At 53.0% G+C, this 22,329-nt stretch overlaps 1 protein-coding gene across 1 annotated transcript; it reads left to right on the top strand.

Moving 5' to 3' along the window:
* The first annotated feature begins 7,345 nt into the window (after positions 1–7,345).
* LOC136367783 (galanin receptor type 1-like) lies at positions 7,346–9,638 on the top strand. The gene has a single exon (XM_066329577.1). It carries the CDS (start codon positions 7,471–7,473, stop codon positions 8,671–8,673), a length of 1,203 nt encoding a protein of 400 aa, XP_066185674.1. The 5' UTR covers positions 7,346–7,470; the 3' UTR covers positions 8,674–9,638.
* The last annotated feature ends 12,691 nt before the right edge of the window (positions 9,639–22,329 follow it).

Genomic DNA, 22,329 nt, shown 5'->3' with positions numbered 1-22,329 from the left:
GGGGACAGAGCAGCCACCAGCAGAGGGAGCGGCAAAGGCAGCTCAGACATCCCCGGGCCGGCCGCACGCAGGATTTGGGGAGTTTTCTTGCTGGGTTACGGATGTGTCAGAAAATGTCCCAAAGAAGGGTAGATAGGGGGTTTTATCCGACGTGAGTTAACACACGGTGATGTTGTTACTCTCTCCTGATGGCAAGAGAGGCGGGTTTCAGCATTACTCGTGGTCATCTCAGCGTTAGAGATGCTCACACACAACTCCCCAGCAGGGTCCTGGGAGGGGGAAGGAGTGTGCACAGCGCTGGGGCAGATGTGAGGGCTGCGGGAGTCTCCTACACCCCGGGGCCTTCCTGCGTCCACCCATCGGTCAAAAAGGGACAAATGGCAGTGAAGGCGGGGTTTATCCAGTGCTTCCCAAGGGCAGTCTAAACAGCACCTCCCAGCAAAATCAAGGGGGAAACAATTTCACCCGTGCCAGTGCTCACTCCTACCCCCTGGAATGTGCTCCTGGCTCACCTGACACAAGCAGCAGCATTGCCAATCTGTCCCAGTAACACCAATCCAGCCCTGCTTGACTGAGACAAGCCCTAATTTTGTTTCACCTTTGTAAAGTGGGCAAACCCCATCCCACCTACCTGCTGGGCAGGCACAGGAGGAGAGGGCAGCTAAATCCTCACAACAGGCCTTTACTCTGACTGTGCCAGCTGAGACACATCAGGCATGTTGGGATGTGCACGGGGAGAAAGTCAAGACAGCCAAGAGCCCTTTGGTCAGGGTCCAGCCATCACACAGAGGTCAGGGATGCATTGGGGACCACACAGGGCTGTGCATCCCCCAAATCCTGGCAGGGTAGCAGGGAGAAAAGTTAGAGTAGGGAGAGCACATGAGCTACTGCAAGTAGATACACAACTGGAGGATTTGCTCTAGCTTCACAATCTCAGGGTCCAGCACAACCTGGAAAATCCCCAGGGTTTCCTGAATTTGCACCCATTGTTGGGACAGGCAGAGCATCACTGCAGCTCGGTGTCATACCCAGCTCCTGCTGCAGTGGGAGCTGGGAGGTTGTGCTGAGGCAGCAAAGCTAAATTTACCCTGGCCAGGACTCTGATGCGCAGCGGGCAGGGCAGGTTTGGGCACATGTGGCTGGCATGGGAAATGTGAGGGGTTTTGAGATTCTGGCAAAGCCCCAAAGTGGCTGACTCACTCCTCTCAGGTCAGTTGTTCACAGCTGTAACTCCAGTGAGACCAATGGGTTATTTCTGATGTGCTTTGCTGTATGATCACAGCCCTGCCCATTGCCCTTGCTGCTGAAGGATGGCTCCTGTCTCCAGTGAACTTTATTTAGCTTCCACTTCAAAGCTGTTCCGTAAGAGGCAAACCAACGTGAAAAGGGTACAGCATTTCTTTTAGCCGGAGATTCCCCATCCTGAGTTATCTGGTGACTTTGAACTTGTTAGAATCAATGAACTCATTATAATCAATGCCCTGTGCTCTCTGTCAGCTGCACACTGTGCATGGATTCGTCATTTGCTGCTAGAGATGACTTGGCACTTGTGAGTTTTGTCAATGGATGCAAAAGAAGATTCATTCTAATTATATTGAACCATTGATTAACTTAGTAATCTAATCTTGAAGTCCTAAAGGTTCCTCAGCAGTAAATCATGTGAGTTACAAATAAAGTGCACTGAGGGGAACAAAAGAAGTTAAATCTATTTATTAACTTGAATATTTGGAAGGCAGCTACCTGAACAAAACAAGCCCTGGCACATTTCTGCCCTCTCTCCTCTTGTATTCTGCTAATACCCTACTAAAAATGTTGACTTAAACACCTCCATCCTGTGTTTTCCGTGTGTAATGGCAGGTCTGCTGTAGGGAGGCTGGCAGAGGCTGGCAAGGGCTCGGGTGCATGGAGATTTCCAATTGCCTGGTCTCTGTAGTTGCCTCATTGCAACAGATCTGTTTGCTTATGGAGCAGCTGTGAAACTGCAGCAGATTTTAGGTATCCATGGGAGTATCCATGCATTTCACTGTGTGGTGTAATGTGTACCTTGTGCTCCGGGCAACGCTCTGCAATTAGCTGGTGGAAGTTGTTTGTCTCTGAAGACCTATAAATACACAAACACAAAACTGTAGGAGAATGAGCAGTTACACGCTTAGAGCAAACGCGTTCTCAAGCAGGAGAGGTTTGCAGGCTGATCACATCCGCCCGCCACCCCTCCCCAGTGTAACTCCACCGCTGATCTTTCTTTCATTTCACGTAAGGCTGACCAAAAATATTTACTTTATTCTTACGCATGCATAGAATAAAAAGGATGGGGAATTTCCCAGTGAAATCAAGGGCATTCACCATTCAGTGACAAACAGCCTGCACTGGGCTGAATTTGTTACTTTGCTCTCCCTCAGAGAAGGCGAAGAAAGAGAATAAAACCTGAACATTTCAGGCAGAGGTATGAATTCCTCTCATCAAACATTTCCCCCCGTGGTACTCTGGCATCCTCTGAGCACCTCCAGTCAAAAGTTCCATTTTACAAACCAACCTTGCTTCCCAAACGAGCACTTCAACATTTCAAGAGACTTTTCCCATAATCGTTCCTTTTCCCCATTCACTCAGTTTAGCAGCAAACCCACGAGTTGGGTTTCTTTGTGCAGCGCTCCTCGTTCCGGTGAGTCCCCATCACACCTGTGGTGTTGTTAACCCTTCACGTGCCGGGATCCGCCGGGAACTCAGGATGGCGGGGGATGTTAGAGTAAAAGCGGAGCGCCCGGGATCGTCCCCGCTCTGCTCCAGCTGAACGCAGCGTGCCCAGGAGAGGAGGAGGAGGAGGCGACCATCAGGAACAATCCACGGCTGTTCCAGCCCCGCCCGGTCCCTGCTGCTCCCTGCCCGGCCCCTGCTGCTCCCTGCCCGGTCCCTGCTGCTCCCTGCCCGGTTCCTCCTGCTCCCTGCCCGGTCCCTGCTGCTCCCTGCCCGCTCCCTGCTGCTCCGTGCCAGGTCCCTGCTGCTCCCTGCCCGGCCCGGGCGGAGCTGTCCCTTCAGCACCACGGCCCGGCCGGCCTCCGGGCGGAGGGGCTGGCACGGCTCGCCTCGGCTCGGCTTAGCCCATCCCGGGCCGGTTGGCACGGCTCGGCTCGGCTTAGCCCATCCCAGGCCGGCTGGCACAGCTCGGCTCGGCTTAGCCCATCCCGGGCCGGCTGGCACAGCTCGGCTCGGCTTAGCCTCTCCCGGGCCGGCTGGCACAGCTCGGCTCGGCTTAGCCTCTCCCGGGCCGGTTGGCACAGCTCGGCTCGGCTTAGCCCATCCCGGGCCGGCTGGCACAGCTCGGCTCGGCTTAGCCTCTCCCGGGCCGGTTGGCACAGCTCGGCTCGGCTTAGCCTCTCCCGGGCCGGCCCGGGCAGGGGCTCGGTTCGTGCCAGCTTGGCCTATCCCGGGGCGGGCCCGGGGCAGCCCCAGCCGGCGCTGCCGGCGGAGGAGCCGGGGGCTCCTTTAGGGAGGAGAATTGGAGTGTGTGTGTTCTTGGGGTGCGACGGTGCCGCAGCTGCGTGTGCGGGAGGGGTGCACGGGAAGGGTCCGGGGTGCACAGCGGGCGGGGACTCGCAGGGTGCGGGATGGGGGAGCGGGATGGGGGAGCGGGGTGGGGGAGCGGGGCCGTGGGTGCTCAGGGCACCTGCCGGAAGGTGCGCACAGCCCAGTGTGTGCAAAGGGAGCGGGCACAGTGTGCGAATCTACAGACGTGCGGAGGGATGTGTGGGGTCTGCCGGGCTCCGCGTGTGAGTGCGCGGGGGTCTCAGAACGGGACCCTGTGCGTGTGGCTTTGTGTGTGTGCGGGCTGTATGCGGGCTGTGTGCGGGCTGTGTGCGGGCTGTGTGCGGGCTGTGTGCGGGGCTGTGTGCAGGCTGTGTGCAGGCTGTGTGCGGGGTGTGTGCGGGCTGTGTGCGGGCTGTGTGCGGGGTGTGTGCGGGCTGTGTGCGGGGTGTGTGCGGGCTGTGTGCGGGCTGTGTGTGGGGCTGTGTGCGGAGTGTGTGTGGGGCTGTGTGCGGGGTGTGTGCGGGCTGTGTGCGGGGCTGTGTGCGGGGCTGTGTGCGGGCTGTGTGCGGGCTGTGTGCAGGCTGTGTGCGGGCTGTGTGCGGGCCGTGTGCGGGCTGTGTGCGGGCTGTGTGCGGGCTGTGTGCAGGCTGTGTGCGGGGTGTGTGCGGGCTGTATGCGGGCTGTGTGCGGGCTGTGTGGGGCTGTGTGCGGGGCTGTGTGCGGGGTGTGTGCGGGCTGTATGCGGGCTGTGCGGGCTGTGTGCGGGATGTGTGCGGGGCTGTGTGCGGGCTGTGTGGGGCTGTGCGGGCTGTGTGGGGCTGTGCGGGCTGTGTGCGGGCTGTGTGCGGGCTGTGCGGGCTGTGTGGGGCTGTGCGGGCTGTGTGGGGCTGTGCGGGCTGTGTGGGGCTGTGCGGGCTGTGTGCGGGCTGTGTGCGGGCTGTGTGCGGGGCTGTGCGGGCTGTGTGCGGGCTGTGCGGGCTGTGTGCGGGCTGTGTGCGGGGTGTGTGCGGGCTGTGTGCGGGCTGTGTGCGGGGCTGTGTGCGGGCTGTGTGCGGGGTGTGTGCGGGCTGTGTGCGGGCTCTGTGCGGGCTGTGTGCGGGGTGTGTGCGGGCTGTGTGCGGGCTGTGTGCGGGCTGTGTGCGGGGCTGTGTGCGGAGTGTGTGCGGGCTGTGTGCGGAGTGTGTGCGGGGCTGTGTGCGGGGTGTGTGCGGGCTGTGTGCGGGGCTGTGTGCGGGGTGTGTGCGGGGCTGTGTGCGGAGTGTGTGCGGGCTGTGTGCGGAGTGTGTGCGGGGCTGTGTGCGGGCTGTGTGGGGCTGTGTGCGGGGCTGTGTGCGGGCTGTGTGCGGGCTGTATGCGGGCTGTGTGCGGGGCTGTATGCGGGCTGTGTGCGGGGCTGTGTGCGGGCTGTGTGCGGGGCTGTGTGCGGGCTGTGTGTGGGCTGTGTGTGGGCTGTGCGGGCTGTGTGGGGCTGTGTGCGGGGCTGTGCGGGCTGTGTGCGGGCTGTGTGCGGGGCTGTGTGTGGGGCTGTGCGGGCTGTGTGGGGCTGTGTGCGGGGTGTGTGTGGGGCTGTGCGGGCTGTGTGGGGGCTGTGTGAGCTGTGTGGGGCTGTGTGCGGGCTGTGTGCGGGCTGTGCGGGCTGTGTGCGGGCTGTGTGAGCTGTGTGCGGGCTGTGTGGGGCTGTGCGGGCTGTGTGCGGGCTGTGCGGGCTGTGTGGGGCTGTGTGCGGGGTGTGTGTGGGGCTGTGCGGGCTGTGTGGGGGCTGTGTGAGCTGTGTGGGGCTGTGTGCGGGGCTGTGTGCGGGCTGTGTGCGGGGTGTGTGCGGGGTGTGTGCGGGGTGTGTGCGGGCTGTATGCGGGCTGTGTGCGGGCTGTGTGGGGCTGTGTGCGGGGCTGTGTGCGGGGTGTGTGCGGGCTGTATGCGGGCTGTGCGGGCTGTGTGCGGGATGTGTGCGGGGCTGTGTGCGGGCTGTGTGGGGCTGTGCGGGCTGTGTGGGGCTGTGCGGGCTGTGTGCGGGCTGTGTGCGGGCTGTGCGGGCTGTGTGGGGCTGTGCGGGCTGTGTGGGGCTGTGCGGGCTGTGTGGGGCTGTGCGGGCTGTGTGCGGGCTGTGTGCGGGCTGTGTGCGGGGCTGTGCGGGCTGTGTGCGGGCTGTGCGGGCTGTGTGCGGGCTGTGTGCGGGGTGTGTGCGGGCTGTGTGCGGGCTGTGTGCGGGGCTGTGTGCGGGCTGTGTGCGGGGTGTGTGCGGGCTGTGTGCGGGCTCTGTGCGGGCTGTGTGCGGGGTGTGTGCGGGCTGTGTGCGGGCTGTGTGCGGGCTGTGTGCGGGGCTGTGTGCGGAGTGTGTGCGGGCTGTGTGCGGAGTGTGTGCGGGGCTGTGTGCGGAGTGTGTGCGGGCTGTGTGCGGAGTGTGTGCGGGGCTGTGTGCGGGCTGTGTGGGGCTGTGTGCGGGCTGTGTGCGGGCTGTGTGCGGGCTGTGTGCGGGCTGTATGCGGGCTGTGTGCGGGGCTGTATGCGGGCTGTGTGCGGGGCTGTGTGCGGGCTGTGTGCGGGGCTGTGTGCGGGCTGTGTGTGGGCTGTGTGTGGGCTGTGCGGGCTGTGTGCGGGCTGTGTGCGGGCTGTGTGCGGGGTGTGTGTGGGGCTGTGCGGGCTGTGTGGGGCTGTGTGCGGGGCTGTGCGGGCTGTGTGCGGGCTGTGTGCGGGGCTGTGTGTGGGGCTGTGCGGGCTGTGTGGGGCTGTGTGCGGGGTGTGTGTGGGGCTGTGCGGGCTGTGTGGGGGCTGTGTGAGCTGTGTGGGGCTGTGTGCGGGCTGTGTGCGGGCTGTGCGGGCTGTGTGCGGGCTGTGTGAGCTGTGTGCGGGCTGTGTGGGGCTGTGCGGGCTGTGTGCGGGCTGTGCGGGCTGTGTGGGGCTGTGTGCGGGGTGTGTGTGGGGCTGTGCGGGCTGTGTGGGGGCTGTGTGAGCTGTGTGGGGCTGTGTGCGGGCTGTGTGCGGGCTGTGCGGGCTGTGTGCGGGCTGTGCGGGCTGTGTGGGGCTGTGTGCGGGGCTGTGCGGGCTGTGTGCGGGGCTGTGCGGGCTGTGTGCGGGCTGTGTGCGGGCTGTGCGGGCTGTGTGCGGGCTGTGTGCGGGCTGTGCCGCGTGTGCGCGCCGCGGGGTGTGCGCCGGGCCGGCGGTGCGGTGGGTGCGTGGGTGCGAGCACGCGCGTGTGGCAGCGGGTCGGGCGGGCGCTGCCGCCGCACACACGCACGGACACACGGACACACGGACACGGGGACACGCGCACACATCCACGGCAGAGCTGCCGGCGGGAGGAGCCCGGCCGGTGCTGCTCGCCCTCCGCCCGGTGAGTACCGCGGGAGAGACGGGGAACCGGGAGAACCGGGAGAACCGGGAGAACCGGGAGAACCCGGGGAACGGGGGGCAGGGGTCCGGCAGCGCGGCCGCGGGACACGCAACTTTCCGGGAAAAGAGGGTGTGAGCGGGGGAGTGGCTGCGGACCGGGGCTGCTCTTCGGGCTGCGGGAGGACCGCGGCTCCTTCCCTCTCCCAGCGCCGTCTCTCCGCGGCCGGGCAGCGGCTCCAGCCGGTCCCGCCGCTGCTGCCGGACCGGTGCCGGTGCCGCGCTGTGGCGGCTTCTCAACTAAGTTGCGGATAACCCAGTGCTGGCCCGGCAGCTCCCCATGAAGGGCGATCGCTGCCCTGAGCCCGCGCTGACCCCCCTTCTCCACACCGTCTCTTGCAGGCAGGGCTGATTCCAGCTCACCATGTCCCGAGCACTGGAAGCAGCGCAGAAGGCTCTGCTCCGTTAGCCCAGGTTGCCCGGGGGGGCTCAGCCATGGATTCGTCCCCTCCAGAAGCCGGGCCTCCCCCTGACCCTCTGCAGCTTTGGCAGGAGGAGAACCAGACCCAGGGAGGGCTCTGGAATGGCAGCCAGGAGCTGGGGTGGGAAGAGCTGGAGAAGATGCTCTTCCTGTTTGCAAAGGAGCCTGTCACCATCAGCCTCACAGTGATGTACTTGGTGTCCTTTGTGGTGGGCTTCGTGGGCAACATCATGTCCATCAGGGTGCTGACCCGCAAGCGCCGGAGCCGGGTGTCCAGCCTGAGCGCCACCCGCAGCCTCCTCATCAACCTGGCCGTGTGTGACCTCATGGTGGTGTGCATCTGCATGCCCATCACCGTGGGCAACCTCATCTACAAAGCCTGGGTGTACGGGGACTTCCTGTGCCGGGCAGTGCCCTTCATCCAGGCTGTGTCTGTGTCGGCCAGCGTGCTCAGCCTCACCGTCATCAGCGTGAACCGCTACTACAGCGTGCACAACCCGCTCAACGCCCGCTCCTTCTTCACCCAGAAGAGGATCCTCAGCACCATCCTGCTGGTGTGGTTGCTGTCCTCAGGGATATGCATGCCCCTCATCTTCATGAACAAACGGGACGAGATCGGGGTGGTGGAGGGCCTGCCCCTGGTGTTTTCCATCTGCAGGGAGATTTGGCCTCAGGAGAGGCTCAAGCAAGCCTACAACTTCCTGCTCTTCTGTGCCCTGTACTGCCTGCCCGTGCTCTTCAACATGGTCATCTGCTTCCTGACGGTGCGCCGGCTGTGGGGCCGCAGCAGCCAGCTGAAGGAGAGCTCTGCCCTGAGCCGCTCCCTGCCCGCCTCCAGGCTGAAGATCCGCAGGAAGGTGGCGCAGATGGTGGTGGCCCTGGTGCTGCTGTTCGCCATCTCTTGGCTGCCCGTCTACCTGATGGACATCTGGATTGATTTCAACATCCCCAAGTCTCTGCAGGACGTGACTCCTTCTCCTTGGATCCTGCAGCTCAGGCCTTTTGCCCAGTGGCTTGGCCTCACCAATTCCAGCCTCAACCCTATATGCTATTGCTTCGTTGGGAACCTCTACAGATCAGCCAAGGAAATGAAGAGCAAATACCACCAAAGGATGGTCTCTCTCTTTAACTTCTCTCTGTCTGAAGGGGCAACTCATTCCTCAGTCCCAGAGCTGCTCTCTTACCGGAGTTCGGTGGAGCCTGCAAGGAAAGGACCCTCCGTCACCCCCTCCGTGGACAGGAGATGTCAGGGAATTCATGGCCATAAGAACAAGTGTGGACACTTGAACTCCTGCCAGCATCCACCTCTGAATACTGTCTCCAGTGAGAACACTTCCTTGTAATTCTGCTCAGGAAGCACCACTCATACCCTCATCTGCATTTAAGGACTCTAGAGATCTCTCTGAACCCGGTATTTTAACGATGGAAAAGAGCTTTCTTGATAACTCTTGATACCAGCTCAAAATTGCTGTGACAAGGAAAAAAAACAGGTAACAAGATAAAAAGATGATATATTTTAACTCAGATTATTTTTACTGGGGACAACTGGATGTGCAGCCCGTTGCCCAGTCAACAGTCACATAATTGGACAGATCAAGTTCCCAACGAGTGAGCTCTCCCTGCAGCTCCATCCCTGGATGCAGAGATGCTGTTTGGATGCAGCAACGATTTGACTGCTTGCTGCTGCTCACACTTGCTGATGAAGAGCAGCAATAAGAGGCACTCTGTGCTCCAGATCCATCAGTTGTAGTTGCAAGCAGTGAAGAAAAGCTGGAAACAGCATCATAAAAAGTAATAGTAAATGGAGAATTTCACACACTTCACCACTTGAGATTTCCTTGTCTGCTCATATTGTTTCACTCCTCCACGCAAATACATTCTCCTTATGTGAAGAGACCACGCCAGAAGTACTAAAGCAACCATCACCATTCAGATTTGGGATTTCAGAAGAGATAATGTGGCCTCAGAGGTGATTTAGGAAATGAAACAGGAAAATATTATTTTGGCCATCAGCTGTCTTTCTTACAGCGGTGCTCCTGTGTGTGGAGTGGAAAGAACTGGACACCTATTAACATGATTTGCACTTGAAAAACCAGCCTTGTTCAGCTGTGTCTGTACCAAACAAAGCCAATGGCATGTGAAAATAAAAATAGAAAGTGGTTTATAGCTAATAAAATCAGAAACAACTAATGCAATGCTGTTTGTCTGGGAAGGAGCGAATCAAAGCGCTTGCTTTTCCTGAGCATCACAAGTAGGTTAAAATCTATTTCGTCCATCTTCTCCTTTAAAGGAGACTTTGATAAATAAATTGTATGCTGTTATTCTGTTAGCATTGAAGGACTCCAGGAAAGCTGGAGCATTCCGTTGTTCCGAGCACTGGATCTGTATGCACAAAGGAGACCTTTCTCCCAGGATCTAAGAGAAAACACATCAGGCCAGGCAACAGGTGGGAGGCAAAAAACACACGACAAAGATCCAAAAGGCTGGAATGATACCAGAGGTGAACCCCTTCCCTGCTCGATGCTGGAGGAGAGGGGATGTCATCTCCTGGTGCCAGAAGAGCCCCAGCACCTGGCACAGCAGGTTTGTCCTCTCAGCAAAGCCCAGACTGAACACGGCAGTGTCCCTGCGAGGGGATTTTGAATTTAAAGGAACTCAGGTTTCTGACAACTGGGGGCTTTCTTATTAATATTATTATTATTACTGAAATAGGGAAGGATGTTTAAGGAAATCCAATACTCATATTTTATTCCTGCTGCCTTCCAGGGGGCCTTTGTTGGCCAAAAAATAGAGACAAGAAAATAGCCATTGAACCTAACCCTTGTAATGATTGCTCAATAGCGTTTAATGTTAACAATGATCTGCCTGGGAAGTGAAAGATTCCTCCTTACCAGGCAGTGCCATCATCAATTTGTATTCTTTTTATATGAAGGAACAAGACATTACGACTACCCAGATTTATGGCTTTTGTGTGTGCTAGAGAAGAGAACATCTGCATATTTGCAGGTGATATAGGAGTGTACCTACTGCCTGAGCTTTCAGCAGCTGTGGAGAAAACCCTGTACAGATTTTATTTTCTCTTTCAAGGTGTATTTTTAGGGCTGGCAAAATGTGGCAGACTGAGGAGCATCAAAAGCTTGCTCTGAATGCCCACTGATTCCATGTCTGTAAAAAGATGTTCTCCATCCCCAGGCCAAATGTAACACAATATTGTAACTCCTACATTGCCCTGACCTATATATTTAATCCTGCCCTGAATAAACTACAATGAAAGGCCCGTGGAGGTGCCAGACCAGCTCCATTCCCTGTGGTGGCCTGGCCCTGAAAACGGACAGGATGAAGTGATGCAGTCAAAGATGCAAGATACCCATATTTTAAAATATCCCAGAGGAGAATTCTTTTCTCTGAATTCATGAGCTGATGCCTGGGTGCTGCCTGGCAGTCTCTGTACCCTCCATGGAGTCAGAAATACCAGAGTCTGTGTTCTCCTCGGTGCACCTGGGCCTTCCCCTCCTGATGCAGGTGTCTGTGCCTTCCTCCTGCCCCACAGCACCCCTGACCACTGAGATTCACAGTGGCAAAAGTCACTTTCACCAGGCAAGGTCATCTCCTCTTCACCCTTCTAAATGTATTTTCTAGTTTTGTTCAGTGTCCCTGTTTTCCTTTAATAAAGTCGAATTGCTCACTTAACTCCTCTTTGTCTCTTTGGCTGCCTCTTCTCCATCCCCCACACTCCAACCCCTTCTCCTCTGCCTCGCCAGTGAAATCTCCCCCTGCTTTTCCCTGTTATCACTCTCTGCCTGTGAATTCCCCTCGCTCTAATGACCCATTCATGTCTTCACTCCTCTGATGAAAAATCCCCTCGTGCCCTGCTGATCTGAATGGCCCCCTTTGTGCTGCAGACACCTGTTTGCTGTGCAGAACGCTGATTTATTTTGCAGGGCTTTGCCCAGTGCCTGCCAGGTAGTAATGGATTTCGGTCACTCGCCCCCAAGGGTAAATGAGAAGCAGTGACGTCAATGTGGAAGCCACACAGCATCCTGTGAGCTGCCTGGGCTCTGGCAGTGATTTTATTAACCTGAACAGGTCTGTGGAACTCAGCAGTGCCTGGCTGACTCATCCCGGATCCCAGAGAGGTGACACCTCAGCATTTGAGAAGGTGGCTTCTTCCCTCTCCTATCTGATAAAAGATCTCTTTAAATTTAGGGCTGATAAGACATCTGAGTGTCCTCCAGGCGTCACAAGGTCCTCGTTTCAGATGGCAGGTGCTTTGATAGGCATCCAAGGGACTCCTGGTCCTTTGAGGAACAGAGAGCAGACACGGCTCTGGCTGGTGAACATGGATGGTTTCCTCATAGGAGCTCCAGCCAAACATCTCATCCTCAGTGTGTGGTTGAGGAAATGTGTTTCTCTCCAAATGTGCCCAGGCAGGCTAGAAATGTGAATTGTTGGTGTCTCAAGGACAGTGTTTTCCCACTGCAATGCTGCTAATGCATCTCAGTCCCACTCTTCCCCCACGGGTCTTTCTTCTCTGCTTGGCTGTATAAATCAATACAGGCATTTTACCACGTTACCAAAATAGGATGTCGAGAACAGCCCTTCTTAGAATCACTGAATCATTTAGGTTGGAAAAGACCTCTAAGATCATCGAGTCCAATCATTAACCCAGCACTGCCAAGCCCCCACCAAGCCACGTCCCCAAGTGTCACATCTTTACATCTCTCCAGGGACAGGGACTCCACCCCTGCCCTGGGCAGCCTGTTCCGTTTGCTGTGGTAAGGACTTCCAGGCAGCTGCTGCTCAGTAACCCTCTCAGGCATATTCCATCACCTGCTCTCGTGCTGTCAGTACTGCCTCAAAGCTGTGACAGGTTTATTTTCTGGGAACCACCAGGGAGATGGAAAAGAGACCATCTTTTGTAGCAGGTATCATTGAGGGACGCACAGTCATGACTGCTACGTAGCCTGCGTATGGAGATTGATGAATCACTGTTCCTTTTAACAAAATACTCAGGGGAAGCCAGTGAAAGGATCACACAGTTGTGTGGGGACAAGCAGCACCTCTTCTCACACCGTGGCAGCTGCTGGGCTCACAGGCAGAGGAACTGGTGAGGGCTGAAAGCAATAAAAAGTGTCCAAGAGGAGAGGACCCTTCACAGCAGAAAAGGCCATCAGCAGCTCTTTAGATCAATGATGAAACTTCTGATCAAGAGTACATTGGGTGTATAACCTGCAATTTCCACTCTTGCTCCTTCCCAGTTCGTGCTAGCAGGCATCACTGGGAGCTGCAGCTGGGCTGAGCACGGTTTGATCTATTCAGTACTCTTGCTGTTACATCCCTATGAAAAATCCTTCCACATTAGACAGCAAGGCAAGAGCAGAGGATGATTTCAGACCTGGAAAAGTTTGATCAATGGTAAAACTTTGCAAGGCACAGTCACCTGGAGGTAGGGCAGGTTAATGCTGACACAGCAGGCTGAGAAATGCTCACTCAGGCACTTCCAGAGAGAGAGCTGAGGAGCCCCAGGGGATGGAGCATGGTGCCCACTCCAAAATCAACAGATCCATCCCTCTTCTAATATTCATCAGCCCTCTCAAGGGATCAGCACTTGCACTGCAACATCCCGGAAAGAAGAATGCCCTCCAAAGGAAACTCCTGCCTACTGGTATTTTACACATCATTCTTACAGATGGCTGGCAAGTTATCCACGACACCAGCAGCCCCAGAATAATTCCCCCTGCACTCCCTTCACCACAGCACACCCCACACACAACACCTGAGCTCTTCTGACATGAAATATCTAAAAGAACAGGGAGAGTGCAGGACTTGCCTGGGTTTCCAGAGTGTTGTGATGCCCTTGTAAAGAATCAGAGAAGTATCACTGTGAAACTTCTAGGAAAAAAACAGTGCACCTCAGTTTACAATTTTTTTATTATATTTATCATGAAAATAAATCACTGGCAGCTGCTAGAAGAGCAAATAAAAGAGCAGCTATGAGCAGGTACAGCCAAAGAGATTGGTGGAGCCCTCTGGGAAACTCAGCCTCCAGGAAAGCACTGCTTGCCTGGCACGTATAGGGATCATATAAGACTCTTCCCAGAATTTCTGGGGATGAATGACTAGTGGTTAGGTCAGCCCAGGGGCACAGGAACTGCAGTAGTTGCTTTCTCTGCCTGTTAAACATCTTGAGGCAAAGCCCTGAGACTCAGAACTGACACAACACGGCTGCAAAGCCAACGCAGCCTCATGTGACTGCCACCCCCAGGCTCCTCTGCCAGACCCTGAAGGAGCCTCCTGGCTGCCCTGATCCGGGGAATTCTTCCTCCTTTGCTTGAAACAACCAGGAAATATTTTAAAATATTTCAGCAAGAAAGATGGATGCAGCACTCGCAGAGAACTATTTTCCAAGTGAGGAATCCACAGCAATGTTCCTCTTTGGTGTCTCTTGCTGATTGCAAGACACCCCCAGAAGAAATCTATGCCCAGAGTGCCCTGGCGAGGAGCTGGCTCAGGACTGCCAGAGCAGGGGCACTGATTACCTTGTGATTGTCCTCACCCCGTGGGGAGAAGGGGAAGTCTCATGGAGCTGCAATGTGACCATTGATTTTAAACATTTTCTACACTCAACCTTTTCCTTCTTAACTCATTGCACTATAAGACGAGTGGTTTGTGTTGCACACTGGGAGGTGGAGGAATTATCCCAGGATAATTTATTTTAGGAAATACACACGAAGCATTTCAGCACCTGAAAGATCCGGGAATGAGCAGCTTGTCCCCACACGCCTTACCCTTGTCTCTGTGAGGTTTTATGGCACTGAGGAGCACAAAATGCTGTATGCACTGTAGGATAAAGTCACCAAACTTAACCTGGCAGGCATTTCCCCTCCACAGCGCTGATCTGCAGAGCAGTGACCTGCCCCTGCCCCTGCCAGGGGTGGCTGTTCTGTGCCTGGCCAGGCACCTCCAAACAAAAGCACCAGCAGCCCTGGGTGTGCAGGCTGCCGCTCCAGGTGCTGCAGTGTCTCTCGCTTTCTTAATTTTCCACTTGAGGTGTTTTCAGTCAATCCCCGTTTCCCTGTCCTCAGCCATTCGCCACCAAAATGGAGCTGCTGAATTAAAGGGCTTTATAAATGAGTCTTTAGGCAGATGTATCCCATTACCCAGAGCTCACAAGTCCTGAGCTGCTATTTCTTAGTGTGAGGAAGGAAAATGTGGCAAAACATTCATGAAATAAGCTAGAAGATGAAAAGGAGAAAGAGAAAAAGTCCAGACAGTGAAATAAAACCATCTTAAGGCAATTACTGTGGGAGAAATAGATCTGCCAAGGATATTAAAGCTCTCATCCACCTGCTAATCTCTTCTGATAAAGGTCTCACTGGCTAAACTAATAACACCATTAAATCTGCTGTAATCAGTACCAGAGGCAGCCCAAGGATCTCACAAAGTCACATGCCTGGAGGGAGACCTTTTTCCAGCATGACTGGGCACAACCAGCAGCAGGTAAGTGGAAGCTGCACCTGAGATGCAGCACAATTGCTGAGGGACTGTGACTCAGTCACCTCCCTAATTGCCTGCCTCAGCTCCGAACTGAACCTGGAATTCCTGAGGCTGCATCCAGCACTGCTGCTCTGACAGATTGTTCCTCTGGGCTCTGGTAGCACGGGAGCAAACCACGAGTTCCTTCCCTGCCCCTCAGTACACACTGGTGTTCGGAGTGGGCTGACTCATAAAGCTTCTGCAAAAGTGGGGAGTTCTCCTGTAGGAGCTACAACACAGCCCCTGGCAGGAATGCACCAAGGAAAGGACATGAAATGGCAAAACCATCCTAAATCCTCCTCCTAAATCCGGACAGCAGGGGCGAGGCTGCAGTCTGCTCCTCTGTGAGTGGGAGGGGAAACAGGCTGGGGACAACCAGCCCTGCAAGGTCCCCGTGGTGACCTGGAGCACAGGGAGGAGGTGCAGAGGTGCAGCCAGGCAGCAACACGAGACAGCGATCAGGAGTTTGTGCAAAAGCATTTTTGATGTCACCTCTCCAGCAGGGCTCTGACTGCCCAGCAAGGCAGGGGAGACGCTGCTCCTCTGTGACAGGAGAGCATGTCCAGGCTCCTTGCTCCCCAAAAACATACAGTTCCTGCTTCTCTTTCATTCCCTCTCCACCACTGTTGGCTTCAGCTGAGTTTTTTCTGATTCATAGCCGCAGGAGATCGGAGTGAAGCACACAGTGAATGAAATATTGCCAAGGTGAGGCTGCTGTCACATCAGCTGCTGTAATTCCACAGCCTTAATGGATCTACTCCTAATTTACAAGTGAGAGCTGGACCTGGCACCACAGGCTGAGTAAAAAGGTGTCATTTTTATACAGTCAAATTTATATCTGAAATAAATACCACATTAGGTCTTTCCAAGAGGTCTGAGCTGCAATGTATTCTTTTCTCTCCCTGTGGAAAGGTGAAATTCTTGCTAATGTTTTCATTACCCTCAGGTCTAGAGGCTGGATATTTTTTTGGCTGACTCCTTGCTCCACACAGACTGCCAGGGGCCAAAATGGGCAATTGTGTCCTCCAGCAATTTGATGTGACCGATTTTCAACCCCTTCCTTGAGGCTGCCTTTTGCAGAGAATGACACAGTCCTGATGATGTGCAGTTTCTTGCAGCAAAACTTCAGATAATGAAGAATAAATAGTTTTCCTTCTGTAGATGGGCTTTTCTTGTAGACTTCAGAAATAAGGAATACATACAAATGAATATACTTCCAATTACGGTGTAAGCATATCAAGCCTAGAACCCCGTGGCCCTTCCAGAAGTTGGTGAATATCTGTGTGATCACAGGCTGTGAATGGAAATTCATGGCTTAACCAAGACCATGTCACACAGGACCAACCGTGTGGGTTCAAATGGATTTACAGACACACATCCTGGAAGGAAAACACCTACAGCAGCCACGTTTCTGCATCTGCAGGCGCGGCGTGGGAAGACTGAGGAGGATGGGAAAGTCTTTGCTCTCAAATAACAAAATGCTCTTTTTGATCTCATCTCCTTAATTGTCTTCCTGAAGTCCAGGCATGACAGCCTAGAAGCCAGAAAGCTGCCAAATTTGTCATGGAAACAGCAAAGCTTTTCTGCAAGGCTCAGTGCCAGAACTGGAAGCCAGGACTCCTAGAAACAGCAAACAACTCTTTCCCAGTCTTTTGCTTCATTGAGCAAAAAAAGCAAAACTTGGGAAAACAGGGTGGGCAGTGATGGATGTGGGGGCCTGAAAGTGGTAATGGAGCAGCTCCACTTCCTCCATACCTACTGCCAGGGGAAGCCAAGACAGGCACTGCCAGGACACATGGAAAGCTCCTGGCTGCAGGCTGGCTTGGCTGCAAAGGCACAACACAACAGGACAGCACGACCTGCAATTTCTTACCTGCAGACTTGAAGCTGCCAGACCAGAGGCAATCTTTGCTGCCTGCTCTTGTAGCACAGAAATAAGGGCCATAACCCACGGACTCCTCTCATGCTGGCAATTAGAAGTGACTGGAGAAAACTCTCAGGGCATGGCACTTTCTGATGAAGGTCTGTGTCCTGCTCCGTGGGAGCAGAGATGTTCAGTGCTGGGGAGAGAACTCCAAAGGAATGGGAAAGAGAAAAGCAGTGTTTTGTTTGAGCTGATAAGCTTCAGCATGTTTGGTTCAGCAGCCTTTGCCCATGGGAAATGTTTTGATAGATTGTTGTTGTGGGGTTTGTTGGGGCTTTTTTTTTTTCCCAAGTCCTTTTCTCAACTGTGAGAAAAGCTAGGAATTGTAATTTTTGTTCCCTGGCATGCTGTACTGGATAAGAGAAATCTGCAAACAAAGGGGTGAAATGATGGAGTGTAACCCTGAGCAGAGAGCTGGACACAGACAGAGCTGAAAACAACAGGTTCCAAAGGAGGAAGAAGGTACCTAAACCAAGGTGAGAGCTTCTGCTAGGGGGAACTGCTCAAGAACCAAACAACCAACACAAGGACTACACAAAATTGTCTTGTTTTTTATGCCTCACCTCTAACTGTGGGATGGTCTGTCCTTTTGATTGCCTCTCAAATGGAAAACGGTCCCCATGCCTCCCTGGTAACATCACACCAGCCTCAGCTTGACTTGACTTCCCTCAGTCCTGCCACCCTTGAGGAGGGGCAGGAGTCTGCAGCCACAAGCTCCACAGCCCATGGATTCTGTCCAGGAAAGGGGGGGCTGGAGCCACACAGACTCCAGTGCAGGGACTGGACCTTCCAAGGAAACAGGATCTGCATGGGTTTGAAAGTATGGATATTTAATAGGTCCTTTCTTTGCTCCTAATTCTTATTGCTAGCCATTTAAATTATACAAATGAGGTTTTCTCTTGTTTCATCCCCAGAGAGTCAAGGCATTAAACAAAACATTAAAATATAATCACAGAAACCCTCTCATATATATTTATAATGTCAGAATTGCTGGCATTAATGCAGAAGTGGTTTCTTCACGCTTATTTCTTCTCACTGTTTCTATAGCCAAAATATACAGCACACAAAAGATAAACACATTAAACTGCCCAGCCATTAACACATCTGCCATCCCGAAACAAATGCAAGGAACAAATTTACAAGGAAAAGCCAGTGAAGGAGACAAACACAATTACAGTCATGTGTCTCCACCACTGTCTGATCATTAAGGATGATGGTAAGGGAAGTGTCATTCCAAAGACTCCGGCTATTTGGGAGCTGTTTCCAACATGAAAAGCACCAAGAAGAGAAAAAGAACAAGGTGGAAAACCCACAGTGACCCAGAGCAAATGGGTCATGTGCAGGAACCCCACAGAAACACGGGGGACAACTGCTAGAGAAGGCAGGACTTAGCCTCTATTTTCAATAGTTACTTCCAAAATACTTCCCCCTTCGAGAGAAAGAAGACACCAAGGGCAGCCCTCAACCACATTCCACAGGAGAGGGATGTAGGGAAGGGTGAAGGTGCTCAGAGTTTCTCAGCACCAGCAGACGGAGCAGCCACCACCTGCCCAGCCCCTCCATCACCCCGGAGCTCCTGAAGAAATGCTCAGCCCCATCTCAGCCGGTTTGGTGCTGCTGTCCCAGACCAAGTTCTGCCCTGGAAAGGCTCCACAACCAGGATGTATCCCCAAGGGCTGTGAGGTGCTGGCATATTCCCCTTTCCTGGCTGTTTTTCCAGGGGAGGGATGACTGCAGCTTTATCCCAGGCTGGGAAGAGTCCAGCCTGGTGTTTATAATCAAGGAGCCAATCTCCTCCTTGTGCCCCAAGCACCAAAGCACAGACACAAACCCTGTGGCACGCACTGCTCAGCTGGGGCATCCTTGCAACCCCAGGCGCAGCCCCCAAACCGTACTGCTTTCTTCCTGAGCCCCTGGAATTTTGAGGCAGGAGCTGCTCTCCAGCACACCAGCACAATAATCTGCCTGATTAAGAATCCCTCAGCCTCCAGATCCTATTTTGGACTGCTGCTTTATTCCTGTTTGTAGGTGGCCAATGTCTGCTTGATTTGTGAGTGCCCCTGAACCGCTCACAAATTCAATCAAGTGCCCTTGCAGGAATCACTCCCACAGTGACACCAAGCTCGAGGGAGGTTGCAAGGAATGACCAGTCACAAAAAGCTGACCTTCTGCATCAATAACTGGTGCTGCTGAAGCTGACTCCTCAGACATTAGTTAGATTGACTGCTGCTCCCCACCAGATGCATTGATGCCAAGTGCACCTTGAGTGTGTATTAGCAGTAAGTTACTGTTGGTACCTCTTAGTTCCTTCCATCAAAAAGCAATCACCCTCCTCCCTTTCCCCATGGCAACCAGGGTTTAGTAATCACCTCATCACCTATTCCGAATTGAGGCTGTAATACATGTTCTCAAAGACTGAAAACTCCAGTCTCTATTAAACTGCAAGTATTTGTTACTCGGGCAAAACATCTTCCAGGCTGCATGTGGATAAATGTTCCCTTCTCTGGTTTGAAGTACGGTGGGATGAGAAGGGCAGAAAATGTAAATATTTAAAGAGCCTGCAAAAGGAAAGCCATACTTTGAGGCAGAGGAAACCAAATGCTCCACAGGTGAAACTTCCAAGAAAAATGCAAAGGATCAGGAATTTAGTATTGTGTTTTACCCACAGGGGAGCCTTCTCTCATCGCTCTTTTTCTGGCTTTTGCAGACAAGTTGACAGCCTGAATTATCAAAGCGTTTGTGCTACACAGGAGGAATTCTCATTTGGGGGCTGGTGCAGCAGAAGACGTCTAAGATGGAAATGGAGCTCACCATTTGTTCCTTTGCTGCCAGCTCTGGTTACGAGAAATGAGTTTCTAAAACCTCAAGCCTGGCCAGGGACAGAACCTTCAGTGGATCTCTCACTTGTAAATGTGCTCCTAAGGAGGTAGAAAATAGAGAGGCAAAGATACTCAAGACGTGACAAAGGTGCTGAGCACTCACTCTGTCCTAATATTTCTTATCCAGAAGCACTTGTTTCACAGGAGTTTTCTAACGATAGATTCTGTCCCGATATAAAAAAAATCTGAGCACTGAATTTTACTCAAAAAACTTGAAAAGTCAGGGTAATTACATAAATTAGAAAATGAATGATCACAACTTGGGGGTTTTTTCCTGCCTAAATATTTGTAGAGCTAAAAAAAAAAAAAAAAAAAAAAAAAAAAGGCAAATTAGACGATATGATGAAAATAGGGAAAAATTAAAGTATAAATGTTTTCTGTGGCAATGTCCATTTCATGGAGAGGAAAGTGTAGCGGGGAAGGAGGGAATTCTGCTGGATTCTGAGACGTGTCCAGTAATTGAAGCCGACTTAAAACACCTCCGACAAGAAAGTGCTGATGTAAATGCGCTACTTGGTGGCACCACCTACTGGGTGTCACAGAAACAGCTGAGACACGCGGGAACTGCACTCGGGGTCATTTTGCTGTGTCCAGGAGACGCGAGAAAGAGCAGGACAAGGTCAGGCAGTGATGTGGGACTGTCAGGGTGTAGGATGTGCAAAAGCACCTCCAAAATCCAGAAGAGCTCCTGGCTCCATCTCACAGAGTGTTCCCAGCCGGGGGAGAGGCTGGATTCCACGGGCTCTCTTCTCCTGTAGTCTTCAAAGAAAATAGCAAAGTAGGGTACGTGTATTGTCATTCTGGTGGGAGCATAGGAATCCCACGCCAGGGTTCAACTAGGAAATTCTGTGTGCGCATTCCTCCTCCCTCACCCAAGAGACACAAACCTAAGAGAACATCCAAAGAGAAACGTTAAGTAACTGCTTTTGAACTCTCTCTCTTTCAACCCACAGAGAGGACAGGACGTGGAGCCAGCTCAGGAGAAAGGTTTGAATTCAAGCCTACACAACGCCTTCACAGAGCATGAAGGGACCTCACAGAAGTGTCTGTCAGGCTCAGCTGGTACTGACTCACCCCTGTGCCCTTTGGTGGCCCTTTGGCACACAGGACAGCACCCAGCCCCTCCACCATGCCCTGCTGCCCCACATCCCCAAGGGCAGCTTGCATTTCCAGTAAAGCTCCTCCTCCCGAGCCCTGAGCCCCCAGCTACCCATGGAGCTCACCTCTGCTCTCTTTAAAGCGCCTCCCGTCAACAGGAGCAGCATCCACACAAAGAATTCACGTTCTTAATGTTTTCCCTCCAATTTTCATAGATTATTTAAAGATTTCCCAAACACTCACACCTTGTTCCTAGGGAATTACATGCTGTGCTAGTCATTGAGTAAGATAAAGTCATGAGCAATGGATGTCATGATGCCAATGAGCCCTCTGCTAAATTGCTTAACACCAATCCAAGTTTTTCACAAGACTGTTTTCAGATACGTGCTCAAAACACACAATTACCTGGATTCAATCTCCACCATCACAGATTCTGCAGCTCTTGGAGAAATAATACTCTTCTCCATGACATAGCTGACCCAGAGATCCTTAAGATGATATAAAATTAATAGAAGTCATGCTTTTTTCCCGTGTCTGTTGTTGCAGCATGATATCTCATCAGACTTAAAGCTATTAGTACTTCCCTGCCCCAGGTTTTGATGACAGCTAGGAGTGCCACTGTGCACTAGAGACACTCCAGTTACCTGACAGTGGCTTCTGGGATATCCCAAACGGTGGCTCATTGTATTTTGTCTTGTTGCAGCTCTGTAGGAAACAGCCCAGGATTCCTAGCCCTTACCTGAATTGCACCATTCCATAACAAACCCATTTAAAGAGTAACGACAAATTGAAAACCAGCTTGTAAAGAACCCAGCATTAAAATTATAGACTCTCTGCACTCTATAAAGACTATTTAATGTAATTCCCTTGCTTCTGTAACGTATCCCAGACACAGGTTTGGTTTTTTTAGGAGGCAGCTTTGAAGCCTGGTTGATGGCTCAGCAGAGTCCGTGCCCTGCATCCCACGCCTGCTCACATCAAGGCTTCAACACCACGTCTCAAGGACAAAAAAAAGGGGATTTCCACAGGGAATTGTGATGTAACGGAATAGGAGCTGTTGATTGTCTTTATGATGAGATACTGGAATCTTCATCTCTTATAAATGGAACTTTATTTATAGACGAGCTACTTCAAGCACCAGTTTTTGTGAGGCATGAGGGAATTCTAAATTTCACCACATTTCCCAGCTGGAGATAAAAACAATCTGGAAACGATTTTCTGCTGACTTCATGGTGATTTGGGATTGTAGTTTCCTCCTCATGCACCAGTTTGGTTTCTGTCACAGGTCAGAGACATGGATATTGTTACTTACATCAGCTTTCATTTGTGGTGAGAAAGGCCTTATCTCTGCTCTGACCAAGACTCCTCTGATACCTGAGCTTTTAAAGCAAACAGCAAAATTAGATTTTGATGATCTTTACACATGAATAGTAATTTTTTCTTTTAAAGCATGGCTCTATTTTTGTTCCAGCCATCGATGATGACCATGCTTTGTGATGATTTATACATCAGAAGGATATTATTTGAGACGATTCGTGTATCTGCTACAGTGATATTTTGGT

The sequence above is a fragment of the Sylvia atricapilla genome, chromosome 15, assembly GCF_009819655.1.
Source record: "Sylvia atricapilla isolate bSylAtr1 chromosome 15, bSylAtr1.pri, whole genome shotgun sequence".
In the NCBI taxonomy this organism is placed as follows: domain Eukaryota; kingdom Metazoa; phylum Chordata; class Aves; order Passeriformes; family Sylviidae; genus Sylvia; species Sylvia atricapilla.
The sequence above is the reverse complement of the archived record's forward strand: the minus strand, read 5'-3'. Positions and strand labels throughout refer to the sequence as shown.